Here is a 15,947-nt window from a genome sequence, read left to right on the forward strand (position 1 = left end):
TCTTGATTCATCTCTATATCTCTCCATCTCTATCTCTTGATTCATCTCTCTCTCCTTCTATCATATCTCCATGTATCTCTCTATCTCTTAATTCATCTCTCTCTCCTTCTATCTTATCTCCATGTATTTCCCTCTCCATCTCTTTCTCTAGATTCATCTCTCTCCTTCTATCTTATCTCCATGTATCTCTCTCTTCATCTCTATCTGTTGATTCATCTCTCTCTCCTTCTATCTTATCTCCATGTATCTCCCTCTCCATCTCTATCTCTTGATTCATCTCTCTCTCCTTCTGTCTTATCTCTCTCTCCATCTCTATCTCTTGATTCATCTCTACATCTCTCCATCCCTATCTCTTGATTCATCTCTCTCTCCTTCTATCTTATCTCCATGTATCTTTCTATCCCTAGATTCATCTCTCTCCTCCTATCTTATATCCATGTATCTCTCTATCTCTTCAGATATCTCTCTTTCTGGAGTGAAATATGATACATACATTTTTAATCATTCGGGATGAATCAGAAACCCAACGAACTCCAAAAGCTTCCCTCAGGTGGAGATGGCTTGGCAGTGTTGTTCGATCGTGAACCCTAATTCAGGATTTCGTTGCCCCGACGGAGCTCCCCATCGACGACGCCGCTCGAATCGATCTTTTTCGCGTAAAAATTTCGTCGTGAACGCTATTCAGAATGATTCGGCAGAAGGCGATCCTCGGCCCCTAAATCTCTCTGTTCTCCGCTTTACTCTCGGTGAGTAGCGTTGTCTGATGTTGGGCTAGACCTATTTTCGAGCTTCTTAAAGCGAATTCGCACTTGTGGTTGCAGGAATTCCTGGCCTGGATGAATCCTATTTGCCCAGATACATTGGCTTTGCGTTTGGTTCCCTTGTTGTTCTCAACCATTTCTTCGGCTCTGGTTCCCCGACTCCTGCTCAACTGGTCTGCTCGACAATCTTTTCAATCAATTGAACTTGTGAACAATTTCGTGATGGGTCATTTTTAGAGATCTGAGGCTCTGGGGATCGGCCTGGCCGCGTTTTCCATCGCCCTTCCCTATTTTGGGAAGTTTCTCAAGGTATGATCTTTGAAATTTTGTTCTTGTTGGCGATTGGAACTCTTTTTAAAAAATGTAGTTATGTTCTTGTTGTCGTTGCTTGCATTAATTTAAATTTATAGCAATCTTGAAAGAAAATTTAAAATTAATAGCTGCGGCCGTGTATGGGAAATAAATATGCGTCGATGGCCAAAAATTTAAACTTAACATTTGGTCGGAGATAAAATGGCCAATGGCCCATAGTACCAAAGCTTGAAGAAACTGTAGAAATTGTAAGTTTACACATCTTAGTTCATGAGGTCTTGGCAGTTGCAAATGGAAAAATGACATTGTAGGCAGGTGCTTGACCCAGTTACCATTTTACATCTAGCTCTCTGTCTATTTATATCTCTATCTATCTCTCTGTATGTTTTAGTACATATTCCTCTTCATTTATCTTTTGTTACACTCGTTGTAACAATGAACGAATTTCAATAGACTTGGATCCCAAGTAGTCTGATAGCGAACAAGAACGAAATCAATCACGATATCTCTTTGATCGGACGGCTCCTCCCTCCCGGCAGGTGCTCCTTCTCGATCTCCTCGGGCGGCCACCCTCGCGGTCGACTCCTCCTTCCCGCGGCGGGTGAGCTCCTCCGCAGTTCCCAGACCTTGGCATAACTGCCAAGAACTTGCCAAGAAAAGAAAGTCTACCTTCTCCTGGGTGTAATGTCTTATTTATAGGCCCAAGGTACCGGTCTCTTCCTTCCTCTGGTTAGTTAGCCTGGTCAACAGCCCGTTGACCAGATCTGGCTCCTTTTCTCTGGTACTTCTTATAATAGCGTCTATCAATACCTTCCCCTTGGAGTACAGCTTGACCTCAAGCTGGAAATCAGGAAAAGCCTTGTGGAAATGATGAACCTGTTCCCAAGAAGCTTCAGATGCTGGAAGATTAGCCCACTTAACCAATATCTCCTTCCGTGGGGCGTACTGCGAACCTTGAGGATGTCCTCCGGGTATACCTGCCATTCATAATTAGCTGTTAGATGTGGGTGTAGTTCTTTTGTAGCTGGTTGATGAGGTCCCAGAGCTCTTTTTAGTAATGAAGCATGGAAGACTGGGTGTAATGTGCTCTGAGGGGGCAAGTCCAATTTATAAGCGACAGCCCCAATATTTTGGAGAATTTTATAAGGTCCATAAAATTTGGGACGGAGCTTTTCGCATGGTTTTTGCGCCAGTGATTTCATTCTATAGGGTCGTTGTTTCAAGTAAACCATATCACCCTCTTGAAACTCTTCATCCCTTCTATGTTTGTCTGCTTGGAGCTTCATTCTTGATTGGGCTTTAGAGAGGTGTTGCTTTAATAATGCGATGATCTGATCCCTTTCAATTAATAGTTTGTCGATGGAGTCAAAAGGCGATGGTGGTGATCCATATCTCATGAGTGATGGTGGATCTCTGCCATAGACTGCTCTAAAAGGTGTAGTTTTGATGGAAGTGTGGTATGCAGCGTTATAGTTGAATTCTGCCCAATGTAGCCATTTCTTCCATAATTTTGGGTTTTCAGAAGTAAAACATCTCAGATAGCATTCCAACCCTCTGTTGGTGACCTCTGTCTGGCCGTCCGTTTCTGGATGGTATGAAGAGCTGAATTTTAAGTGTGTTCCTTGGAGACGATGTAATTCCCTCCAGAAGTGACTTGTAAAGAGGCGCCCCCTATCCGATATAATAGAATTTGGAATGCCATGTAGTCTGACTATCTCTTTAGTGAATACTTCAGCAATGGTGACGGCTGAGAATGGATGCTTGATGGCTATGTAATGGCTATATTTACTTAGACGATCCACTACGACCGAGATTGAGTCATATCCTTCTGATTTAGGTAAGCCTTCCACAAAGTCCATTGTAATGTCCTCCCAAATTTGATTAGGTATGGGTAATGGCTGAAGTAATCCCACTGGTGACAGAGTTGATGATTTTTGTTTCTGGCAAACTTGGCACTGATTAACATATGATTTAATAGTTTTTCTCATCCCTGGCCATTTGACCTGCTGAGATATTCTTTTGAGGGTTCTTAGATATCCCCCATGCCCTCCGATTTTTGAATCATGGAATTCCTGTAAAATCTGAGAGATCAAGGAAGAATTACTAGGTAAAACGATCTTTCCTTTCCAGAGTAGAAGCCCTTGTTGGATTGAGTAATTTGGTGCTTGTTCACATCCTGATTCCATTTTTTTGATAATATCACTAAGTTTGGGATCTTGTCGTAGTTCTTGAGTAAGTATCGATTTATCCAACCAATGCGTCTTTGATAGAGAGTTGCGCTCTCCGTTGATTTCTTGAATGGATCTTGATAAGGCATCGGCTACCACATTCTTCTTGCCAGCTTTATATTGGATGCTAAAGTCGAACCCCAGTAGTTTTGATATCCACCTGTGATACTGCAGAGGTACCTCTTTTTGCTCTGAGAGAAATTTTAGACTGAACTGATCAGTGTATATGGTGAATGTATAAATAACAAGTAGTGTTTCCACTTATGTACAACCCAAACTACTGCCATCAACTCTCTTTCATATGCCGACTTGAACCTCGATGTGCACGGAAATGCTTTGCTAAAATATGCCACAGGGTGCCCTTCTTGTACTAACACTGCTCCCACTGGTTGGTCTGAGGCATCTGTTTCTATGCTGAAAGGAATAGAAAAATTAGGTAGCTTAAGAACAGGAGTTTCTGCCATTGCCTTCTTTAGTCGGTTGAATGTTTGTTCCATCTCAGCGGTCCATTTGAAAGAATTCTTTTTTAACAGGGCAGTGAGAGGTTGGGCAATTGCTGCATAGTTAGCTACAAAATGGCGGTAGTACCCAGTGAGCCCCAAAAAACCCCTTAATTCTTTCACTGTAGAGGGACTTTTCCAATTCTGAATTGCCTCAATTTTTCCGGGATCCGTTGAGACGCCTGCTGCCGATATGCCATGGCCCAAGAACTCCATAAATTCACTCCCAAAACAGCACTTCTTTGGGTTAACATATAGATGATTATCAGAAAGTAGCTCAAATACTATGGCTAAGTGCTTCTCATGCTGTTGCAAGCTTTGGCTATAAATGAGTATGTCATCGAAGAATACAAGAACACATTTGCAAAGGTATGCTGAGAATATTGAATTCATGAGTGCCTGGGAGGTAGCCGGGGCATTTGATAAGCCGAAAGGCATCACCTTAAATTCGAAATGCCCATGATGTGTCTTAAAGGCAGTCTTATTGATATCATTTGGATGCATCCTGATTTGGTAATAGCCAGATTTCAGGTCTATCTTAGAGAAGACTGTCATCCCGTGTAGCTCTTCCAAGAGTTCATCGACCATTGGTATGGGAAACCTATTGGGTATGGTCATTTGGTTTAGTGATCTGTAGTCGACACATAATCTATATCCCCCATCTTTTTTCTTTTCCAGTAGGGCAGGACTTGAAAAACAACTGTTCGAGTGTTGTATCACTTGGGAGACCAAAAGTTCTTTGACCAACTCCTCTAGGACGTTTTTGTGTAAGTGCGAGTATCGGTAAGGCCGCTTGTTAACTGGTTTTGCTCCCGGTATTAAATGTATCTGATGAGGTAGGGTGTTGGGCGATTAAAAAAATTGTGGGTACTTGCTTTTAATCCGATGTAAACATGAATCAAGTGGAGAAGTATCTCGTGAAGAGAGTGTGTGTGGAGTGACTTGGCTTCCTTAAGTTGAACGATAGACTCTTCCCACTCCTGATGAGCTTGATCGACTTCGAACTGAGAGTATCTGAGAGAATTTAGTTCTGGGTCAGATATAATAGTACGAATCTGTTCGTTAAGACAGAACTTCAGCATCAGGTGATGGTAATTGCAATGGAACCATCCCAGGGACTTCAACCAAGGGACTCCTAAAATTATGTCACAGCTGCCCAACGGAAAAGGAATAAGATTTTGTTCAAACTGGAGCCCTTGAAATGATATCGGTATACTAATATAAATTCCGTCTGTCAGTTTGCAATGCCCGTCGCCTAATGTGATGCTGATTCGATGATAAGCTTGAATATGCAGTTTCTGAATTACCGTGGGCTTGATGAAATTGAAAGTGGCGCCACCGTCAATGAGGATCCGTACTCGATGATCAGAGATATAGCCATAGAGCCTTAATGCGCCTGGTTTTGGTATTGAGGATGACTTGCTTGCCTGGACCAACATGAATTCTCCGTAATATAATGGCCCTTCATCAATCTGCATTAGATCTTCTGAAATAGGCAGTTCCTCTGGTTCCACCTCCTCTTCCAGCATGTAGATACTCAACTTCTTCTGGCAACGATGCCCTGGCGTATATCTCTCATCGCACTGATAACATAAACCCTTCTCTTTCCTTTGTAAGAATTCTTCTGTAGTTAGCTTGACCAGCTTTTTCTTATTTCCTTGTTGAGGGGCTTCATTCCTTGTAGGTGCCTGGTTAAGCCTCAGTTGTTGTCCACTGTAAGATGTCTCTCCCCTTTGTGTATGGCTTGCTCTCCTGTATTTATCATGAGCAACAAGAGTAGTATTGGCGTTAGTCAAATCACGACAATCCTTACCATCCAATATGGCCAAATTGTTTTCGGCCTCAATCGAATAATCCATAATTTCCTGGATTCTAAAGGGTCTGTACTTATTCAATTCCACTCTGACCTCAGGCTTCAGTCCCCTGAGATATGCTGTTTCTTGAATATCTGAAGGTACGTGCGATAAGAAAGCCACCAAATCCTCAAAATCTGATTGATACTGGGAGACGGTGCTCGTCTGCCACAGATCCATAAGTTGTGTGCACAATGAACGGTTTGACAGGTTGTATCTTTTTTCGAAATGTTGGCGGAACACTGCCCAATGTCCGAATCCAAGATTTTCTTCGGTGTAGATAAACCAGCCTTGAGCTGATCCTTCCATGTGGAGCGAGACAAGTTGTAATTTTTCCTCATCATTCAACCTGTGGATTTTAAAGAACCTTTCCACGCCATTGAGCCATATTTGTGCATTAGACCCGTTGAAATAAGGTAAATCCCCTTTTCTAAACATCACCTTTTGTCCTGCTGCCGGATCTTGATTGATCTGTATGCGACCGTACCTGGTCGGCTCCCTCTGGGACGGTCTTGCGGATGAAGCTGGGTTGGCGTCCAACTTAGAGTTCATCACTTGAAGTTGTTGCGGAACGCCTGTGAGAATCTCTGCCGGTACTGGAATTTCGTCAGCTCTGGACTTCCCTCTGGTGTCCTCTTGATCTGACATGATAATGATCTTGAATCGAACTCGAAACCTTCCCCGAATTGATCGTCGGCTCTGATACCAGATTGTTACACTCGTTGTAACAATGAACGAATTTGAATAGACTTGGATCCCAAGTAGTCTGATAGAGAACAAGAACGAAATACTATCATGATATCTCTTAGATCGGACGGCTCCTCCCTCCCAGCAGGTGCTCCTTCTCGATCTTGGGCGGCCACCCTCGCGGTTGACTCTCCCTCCCGCGGCGGATGAGCTCCTCCGCAGTTCCCAGACCTTGGCGTAACTGCCAAGAACTTGCCAAGAAAAGAAAGTCTTCCTTCTCCTGGGTGTAACGTCTTATTTATAGGCCCAAGGTACCGGTGTCTCTTCCTTCCTCTGGTTAGTTAGCCTGGTCAACAGCCCATTGACCAGATCTGGCTCCTTTTCTCTGGTACTTCTTATAATAGTGTCTATCATCTCTCTATCCATCTACAAATCTCTCTCTCTATCTTTACATTTATCTACTTTTCCTTCTCCGCTTTCTCTTCTCCTCATATTCTACATCCACTGGGCAACCCAAGAGATTTTTATGTTTATTTGTTTTGTCTTTATTGTCCAACACGCACTCTCTCAAGCCCAGGGATCAAGCCCGGTGGATCGTTCCATCATACCCGAAGGTAACCGTCAAATTTTTGCCATCACAGAGGACACTTCACCCGCTCAGAAGGAAGAATTCGCTTGGGCCTCCTACGTTCTTCTGCAAAACACAAATTCCATCTCTGTGGTATCACATCAGAGCCATACCTTGAGAAATTTTTCCTTATCCAATTTCCAAGAGCCTAGTTTTTGCAGATGGGTGACGTGACCCATTAAGGAAAAGACGAGACAGGATGGGCGACAAGCCTTACCGGTCCTGTCACTATCAAGTTTTGTCTCAAATGGCTCCCGTCTAGAGACGGATTCCGTTCCAGAACCTCCTCCATTCTGACCCTCTGATGGAAACCAATGACAGTCCAAAACAGATGGCACTGCTTGGGACAGACTCACACCTCACCTTCCTGCTGCCACTCTACGCCATCCGTTTCCCTTCTTCTGGCATACTACTAGCAAAGCCAAGCCATCCTCTCCCGTCCTGCCTGGCTAATATAGTTCAGGGACGCGGACGGGACGATTTTTCCGTCCGGGGACAAAACAATCGTCCCGTCCGAGGATACGGACGAATTTGGGACAAAAAGTCGCTCGGGGACCACTGGACGGGACGGTTTTTGTCCCGTGGGACGAAAAAACCGTCTGTCTGGAGGTCTTGGAAGATGGACGGACGAATTTGGACGGATAACTGCCGGATTCACATCCGACGGTTGAGATGTTGCCACGTGGTCTTGCAATTACAATTTGCATCAGAGTCCCTGTATTTTTACGTGCATGCGAATGGACTCCACTCAGAAATAATTGTACATATGTCCCTTTGTGTTCTATCTCTTCAGTAATTCCCTAAAAAACTTGAAAAAATCCATATTAATATATTAAAAATATAAAATGGGTTTTTTTCATCCGGGACGAATTTCGGGACGAAAACTCGTCCTGGGAGGACTGGACGGACGAAAAACTGTCCCGTCCTTCGTCCCTGAACTTACTCTGGACATCGGATGGGACGAAATTTGTCCCGTCCCGTCCGTCGTCCACGTCCGGGACGATCCGGAACTATACTGGCTGATGTGCTGACTACAAGCAAAGCCCGGTGGATCGCTCAACAAGGGATCGCAGATGGATGATGGAATGTCATCCATCCGGCCTGGAACTGGGATCCCGCTTCTGTCCATAGTCATGGATGGTAGCTGGTCCAGATTCCAAACAGTCCTCGGACAGTAACCAGCTGGGAACGGAACCGGCGTGGGATGAATTTCCCTCCATCCTGTCTGTCCCATATTATCTTGGTAATGATGGCTGTGGCTGGCAGGAGAGTAGGGATTCGTCGCGTCAGTAGGCTGGATAGGAGATGATGGCTTGGCTTTGCTAGTGATTAGCCAGAAGGAGAGCGGATGGCGCAGAGCGGCAGCAGGAACAGCCATCATCTCCTAAACAGCCCCATCTGTTTGGGAGATGGAACAGCCAGAAACAGACCGTTTCTGGACAGGAGCTGTTTAGGAGACAAAACTGGTTCATGGTCGGACCGTTAAGGCTCGCCCCCCAGCCCTATCTCGTCCGTCCCTTAATGGCTCTAGGAAAATTGGGTTGAAGGAGTCCACTGCATTGACTGTGTTTGATTTTCCCTTGGTGGCAGCTCATCTTGTGCAAAGATAAACTGTGCATCCGTGGATACTGGAATTTTCCCGAGGATGCGTCCAAGGCGCAGATACTCGACTTGTTTTGGGTTCAGATCCAAGAAGCAGGGTTGACTCGTATCAGAGATCCGCTCTATTTTCCTCTGGGGTCAGGTGAGATAAGTTTACCAAATTGTAATTTGGGTCATTTCTTCTAGAGGATTTATGTTTTTCTTTAATTTATTGTTTCATAACATTTTATCGGCTGCAGATTCGTTGTTCATCGGAATGCTACCCAGTGGTGCTCAATCAATGCTTCTGCAGCCAGTCGCCAGCAGAGCTCGCAATACAGGGGATGATGAGGATGGCGACGACGCAGAGGGCTTCGTCTTGTTGGTATCAAACGCTGCGTATGCATACAGAGACAGCGATAGAGCATGGATAAAAGCAGCTGCAAGAAAATTCAGAGGTTTGGATGAAGTCCAGTGAATTCTGTAAATTTAAAATAATCCTCTACTTTTCATTCTTTCACTAGATTTCCAAAGAAATCTAATTTATCTGTACCAAGCACATGATTTGAAGATATTCAAAAAGTTACACTACAACTTAGAAAAAACATTTGGCATTATCAAATGCTATGAAATCACGTACTCGTCTATCCATGTGGCGCATAGGTTATTTATTTTACATCTCGCAATTAATTTTAAAAATAATCTCAATTATAGGATTTGACTGAAAATTTTTAAACTAAATTTAGACCATTCCGATAAAGTTAGTTAAGGTTGATTCAAATTAAACAATTGGAGAGCATAGCCCACCAAAGAGAGGGATAACAAACAACGGCCAATTCAAATTTTTTCAAAAAATGTTCAACAGATAATACAAAGGAAACAAAATTACAGACAAATTCACGATCAATTATTATTTTACATGCTCCTCGAACAAAAATTGCTTAAACTTATATAAAATTCTGAATTGTGTTTTTATAAATATAATTTCCTGAAATACTAAGGATTTTCACATTTTATGATTATGAATGAAGTTCTTTATTAAAGCTGTGAATTGGAAGAGATTCTGAGTTCCACCATTTATGGGATGAAGGCCAACAAATTCTCACAGATCAATGGTGTCAAAATTTGATCAACGGTTTACCAGGTTTCACAGCACAAATGCTAAAATAACTTCATTCTGATCAATCATCAAACGACACTACTGATTGAATTCATTGAATTCCACAGGTCATTCTATCATTTCAAACTTTAAGACCCCAAGTACCACGTCATTCTATCATTTCATATAACCGTTCATTCAAGCAAAAAAAATTTAAATAACCGAATGAAAATATTTAAAAAATCCACTTCAATCAAATTAGTTATTGAACTATTATTGATGTTCCAAATACTCCTATTTGCATGGATTTGTACCAAAGAATCATTGTGAGGCCACTTGAGAGGTTGTTCCGCTTCACCTAAACCAGACTTATCTTATTAGCCACTCCTTAATGTCTTTACTTAAGGGGATAGTACTATGGTTTTCCCCTTGGTAGGCTCTTCCTGTGTGTGGTCTTATTAAACTGTCTTGTCTTTCAGGTCAGCCGGAAGCATTTTAGCAGTTTATTTTTAATACTCCTTTTCTTTGTGATATTATTTTTACTCTTGATGATTAAACTGATTACATTTTAATAACCTACAGTAAATTAAACTTATCGACCATTCCTCAGTACACTACCCTTGAGGGTGAAAGCATTCAAATTGCTAATCAAATATCACATATATTACATGAAGATGTGCATTAAAACATCCATATTTCCATATTATCTCGATCTATATTAATTAAAATAGTATTTAGTATATTTTATGTTTTTTTCCCATTATTAAGACATTTTTAAAGAATTTTCTAGCCTCATATTGATTTTAAAATTAATTTTAATTTTTTTTTTACTTAGTAACGGTCTTTATTAATTATTTATGAATTTTTTCATATTTTAACATGAATTTATGGATATTAATCATTAAGAAATTAATTTTAAATCCAGGAAATATACTTTTACGCTTAATTAAATGCATTTAATAGATGCTTTTACATTTCTAATTCTCGTCCACCATGTGTCGCTATGTATATTGGCCAATGATTGGCTTGACCAATCATAGGAACGGAAAATTACACCATTGCAATTTGTGTTGCCATAAATATCCCATGATTGGTTCACCTTTTCAGAATTCTATGCAGCATGTTTTGGATTTTTTTATGAAATGCAATGGTGAGAGGGCGATGTAGCACATTCTTAACAGTCCAAAAAGGTGCCTCTTTGGAATTGAAATCAGCACAAAAACGAGCATGGGATTTTTTATAATAATTAAATGATGGAATATTCTTTATTTTAGCGCCCAGGTCAGCTCCAACAATGTCATTACCTGGCAAAGAAAATGAGGAAAGCTTCATCGATGAATGGGATTGTGCCTGCGTGGAGGAGAGAGAGAAGGATCCAACGGGAAAATTAACCAAATTTCAAGCGTTGATATCTCAAGATCCAACCCTCTGATCAACGCCAAATTTAGAGTGTGATCTTGGCTTTTTATCCCTCTATCCATCCATGCAATTTGATTATTATAATTACATTGGGAAGGATGGGGAAAACACTGAGGAAGTGGCCCATCCTAGTTGGCCAAGAACGACACAGCTGCTGCTTTTAATATTGCTTTGCCCCCACCCTAGTGGATTAAACTTATAAGGTTGTCCTTCATTTCTGGCCTTTGTAAGTTGGCCCTAAAGGCTACCCTTTCAATCTCCTTCATTGGAGAGCTTTGGAAGCAGATGACAAACAAAATTAGGGTATTTAATGTGTCATTGTGCTATTAATATTTCTTTGATGAAATAACACTATTAAGACTTAAACGTACCCTATCATATTTCAATTACTAAGATCATCTTCTGAAGGACTGACCATTAGAGTCAAAGCACAATAAAAACATATTAATATTATAATATTAATAAAAAGGTGGTAAGTGAATTTTAATACCAATAGAATACATAAATAGGTAATTTTAGGGATGACAACAGCTTTAGTAACAAAGCTAAAGCAGATACAGAATGATATATTAGAGATGGGAGTCGGAAGTGAGATATTACTGAGAATATGTGAGGTAAGATTGATAGTATTATAGTATGAAGAAGTTAAATAAATAATTGTATATTATATAAGAGACATAAAAAATCAGACATTTTCTATAAAAAGGGAGCAATTGTTAGTAGTTACAAGTCTTAGCTCAGATATAGTAAGAAGCACATGGAGGTGATTTAATGGTCAAGATATGATCATCAACCCTTATTACAAGAAGAGATTGACTTTAGGAAGATGATGTACTTAAATCCCTGGCCAGGGTAGTGAGGATATTGGAAAATGCGTTCTCCAATGATCTATGTTACACATTTGTGAAAAAACAAATGACATATTAGAATTTGAAAATTAACCACACCCTAAGTCGTACGGGAGTCTTGCACAAATGATATATTATACATGTACGATAACCGATAATTGTAAAAGTTCCATGAGTGAGTTCGAACATTACTTTATATCTTATAGAGCACGAGGTATAGCTCTGCACCACACTAGAAACTTAACCTATCAACTGAGTTAAATCGATCTTTAGTTGATTAATTTTTATCTTGATATAATTAATTAATAAGGTCTGCTAAAAAGTATTATCGGGGCACTAAAGTTATTAACTATAATGATATACGTAATTACAGGGCCACATGCACAACACCAGAGGGGCATTGGTGGATATAATTTTTATTTAATGATTTTTTAATGAAAAACTTAAGTAAAGTATAATTTAGGAAGGAGCACTCATTTTAGACACCCATGCCGACTAGAGCTGCCCCCCATTCTTCTTGCTCAGTTTCTCCACTCATCCAAGAATAGGTCTTCATGGTGAGAAGATTTACATTATCTTCAAGAAGATTTAGAGAAGAATAAGTGGAGATACAAGAGCACCTTGATCGCGTGGATACTTGTAGAGGCCGGACACATGAATGGCTTCAAAACAATCTCCTACGGAGCAAGTCAAGGGTGGAACAAGTTCTTAGAAGGTACACATGATGTCTCATGTTTTAAAGATTTATTTATAATCTATCATCACTGCTGTTGCATAGAAAACAGTTTTATACCTCCACTCAAGGCATCAGAACCCAACATACTCCTCCTATGGACTTGGGGCTGTAAAAAAATTTCCCACTTGGTGTGAATTTATGCACTAAACCACACACCCATCTCTAGTCATCAAGTGAGCGTATCGATAATCAATTCTAGATAAGCTCATCATCATCTCCAACTTGAGGATGAGATATGATGATTTTGCTACCATCCTCATCACAAATGACAAACACTAAAATCTTAGAAAGATGCTTTTATTTGAGCAAGACGGTAGTCAAGGATACAAATTACACCACTGCCATCCCGGACAAATGAACGATGCTTGTAAAAATTATCCAGGACATGTAATCGATGATTGTTAACCTCATCTCACACAGAGGAATGCTGCTTGTTAACATCATCCTGAATAAATGAACCAGTGTTGTTGGAGGTATGATGGATGACACTTTTGAATGGATGAGACACAACTCATTGACCTTCTGTTCTGTCATCCAACCATTATATTTAAAATTGTCCCTATTGTCACCCTTTCAAACTATGCCACCATTCGATCATCAGTCCCAATCTGTCGCTTGTCTGTGATTAAAAATGGAATGGTTGATGGAACATAGATGACATAATGGACAAAATAGACACAAAGAGAGAGAAATAGAGAGAGAGAGAGCATAGGAGAGAGAGGAGAGAGAGAGATAGGAGAGGGAGATATGCAAGAGAGATAGGTGAGGGAGAGGGGAGAGAGGGAGACTTTTTGTGGTTGTTCCTGTCCATGACAATCATTTTTCCCACTGTCCATGTGGACAATGACTGCCTTGGTTGTTGTCACCGTTGATGACAGTCACCATCTCCATCAATGACTGTTATCATCCATGTCAACAATGGTCGTCATACTTATCCATGAGAGTTGTCATCCTTGTTAACGATAATCATTGGCCTTATCAATGACTATATTAGTCGTTGTCAATGATATTCTTCCTCATCAATGATGATCGTCGGCCTCATAGAGACTTTGATCTGTCCTCACCAAAGTATTGTCTTTCCCAATGAGAGTCGTTGTCCTCATCAAAGACACTCGTCCTCCTTAATGAAAATGATAGTGATTGGTCAAAACTAAGGGTTAAAATTGATCTTAAGTCATTTGTAAGTATAGTTAAGTACCAATCAACAATTCTATTCCCTTACTAGTAGTATTTTAGTAAGGGTCAATCCCTCAGGGAGCTAGGTAACTAGTTAGGATGAATTTCAATTAGTATTTCAAGTTCAAGATTTGTATAAACCTCTTTTGTAATGATTTTAGTGATTAAGCAGGTTTATGTTCAACTAATAAAGATGATATGAATTTTAGAAAGTGTGAAAAATTTTCCGTAGAAAGCTTAGACTGAGAATGATTTTTGAGAATTTTTTCAGAATTTTTTATCGTCTCTAGGGAGAGATAAAAAATTCTGAATTTAATTGAGTGAGAAAAGGAGAGTAAGAGAGAGATAGCGCACAATGTGGGCGCTTCCGCCGCTGAATGGGCGGGCTGAAGGGCCTCTTGTGCGCTGATACTTCAGCGCTCCGCCGCTGGTCGCGCGGGTGGAGGTCCTCTCATGTGTGGTGGACCAAAACGACGATATCTGGAGTTCCAGATATCGGTTTGACACGTGTGAGTAGGCGTTGGAAATCTTGAGACGTTGGCTATCTGCCTAAGGATAGCCAAGAAGCTTAGGAAAATTCCAGGAGGATATAGGATGAGAAGAAGCATGTAACCTTTTTTGTCACATCCGAAAGGGCCCAAGGTTGTTTCTCCAGCTCCCTACCAACTGGCTTGAGATCCAGGCAGCTCCTAGAAGACTCCTTGCACCTCCAGAATTAAGGTGGACCCAGGAACAAGCTCAGAAAAGAAAGAAAGTGAACAAAACAATACTGAATTCTTGGACGCCCTCGAGGAGGGCGAGGGGGGCCCTTTTATAGGGATACATGTGTTTGTTTCAGCCATGCTTGGTGGTTGGATTATGGATGAACGTCCATGATTGAGTTCTTGAGGCCTCAATCCAGGTGATCAGGCCCCAACCAACCAGATTACAACTGGCTATAGTTAGTTACAACTAACTCTAACCAATGGGAAGGGAAAAGAACAAGTTGGTTAGAGTTAGTTATAAGTCATCACTAGCCCTTGGATTCGGGCTGGAATGGATGGGTGGATGGGTTCCACCTCATGGATCCTGGGCTGGATCTCAACCCTGGGCTCTCCTCCAAACAGGAGATGCCAGCTGGAGTCACCCTCATGTGTCTTGATCAACCTGGAAGCCTCCAAGGACGTTCTAGAAGGTCTCCTTCAAGCTCCTTCATACCAAGCCTATCGATTGAGTCAACTCCACTAGTTAGCATTCATCTTTTTATTCATTGCTCCTTTTGACTTGAAATTTTGTTCCAAGCCTCAAGACTCCTGTCTTGACTTCCCCATAAAATTTTGTAATTTTATGACCATCCAAAGTCAACCTTGACCTGAAGAGTCAACACACTAGGGAAATCGCTAGATTCATATCCCACTTGACCCAATGAGTCAAGTGGGGGTTAGAAATATCCCTCAAATCCTCTTAAAGGTAAATCCCAAACTGTGTAACTTGTGAAATTCATGTCAAAGCATTGATGGAAATATTACGTAAGTAGAAAATGTAAGCTTTTTAATCATTGGGAAAGTGAAAAGGCATGATCTCATTACTATGCAAAATAAGCATTTTTGGCAATGTTGTACTTACTTTTACAAGATTTAAGATGAATAATACATGGAAATGACTACCCTTATTTGAGTTTATGAGATATTCATCATCAACATCAATGGTATCCCCCATCGATGATCCTTCTGTCAATGTTTTACTCATCAATGATGCTTTTGTGGTCATCTATGCCCATCGTTGTTGCTGTCGTCATAAGACTATTAATTGTACATTACACAAGTTTATATTTCAGTATATTAAATAAAATATTGATTAGGTATTCTAACTAAATTTTTTCCCTTCCTACAATATCCAAATCGTCATTAGTCATCATCCGTCATCTAATCCTCATTTCCGTCTTCAGCCATCCATTCATCATTTCCGTCATCAGTCACTCGTCATCTATACATCATTTCCGTCATCAGTCACTTGTCATCCGTTCATCATTTATGTCATCACTAATCTATCATCTCAAATAGATGACTGATGATGGAGACGATTCTGTCCATTCGACAATTCATTGGGAAAGACAATGGCGGATGATATATTTGGGACA

General features: G+C 40.8%; 1 protein-coding gene across 2 annotated transcripts; it reads left to right on the plus strand.

Moving 5' to 3' along the window:
• Positions 1-491: 491 nt before the first annotated feature.
• HCF208 (chaperone (DUF2930)) lies at positions 492-9,185 on the plus strand. 2 transcript variants are annotated; one of them, XM_078591866.1, is made up of 6 exons: positions 492-746; positions 822-934; positions 999-1,070; positions 6,919-7,062; positions 8,560-8,713; positions 8,811-9,185. In XM_078591866.1, the coding sequence occupies exons 1-6, from the start codon at positions 557-559 to the stop codon at positions 9,026-9,028; spliced, it is 891 nt and encodes a 296-aa protein (XP_078447992.1). In that variant the 5' UTR covers positions 492-556; the 3' UTR covers positions 9,029-9,185. The 2 variants fall into 2 exon arrangements, with proteins under 2 accessions (XP_078447992.1, XP_078447993.1); XM_078591867.1 differs by lacking the exon at positions 6,919-7,062.
• Positions 9,186-15,947: the final 6,762 nt, after the last annotated feature.

This window comes from Wolffia australiana, chromosome 2 (genome assembly GCF_029677425.1).
Source record: "Wolffia australiana isolate 7733 chromosome 2, ASM2967742v1".
NCBI classification, from domain to species: Eukaryota; Viridiplantae; Streptophyta; class Magnoliopsida; order Alismatales; family Araceae; genus Wolffia; species Wolffia australiana.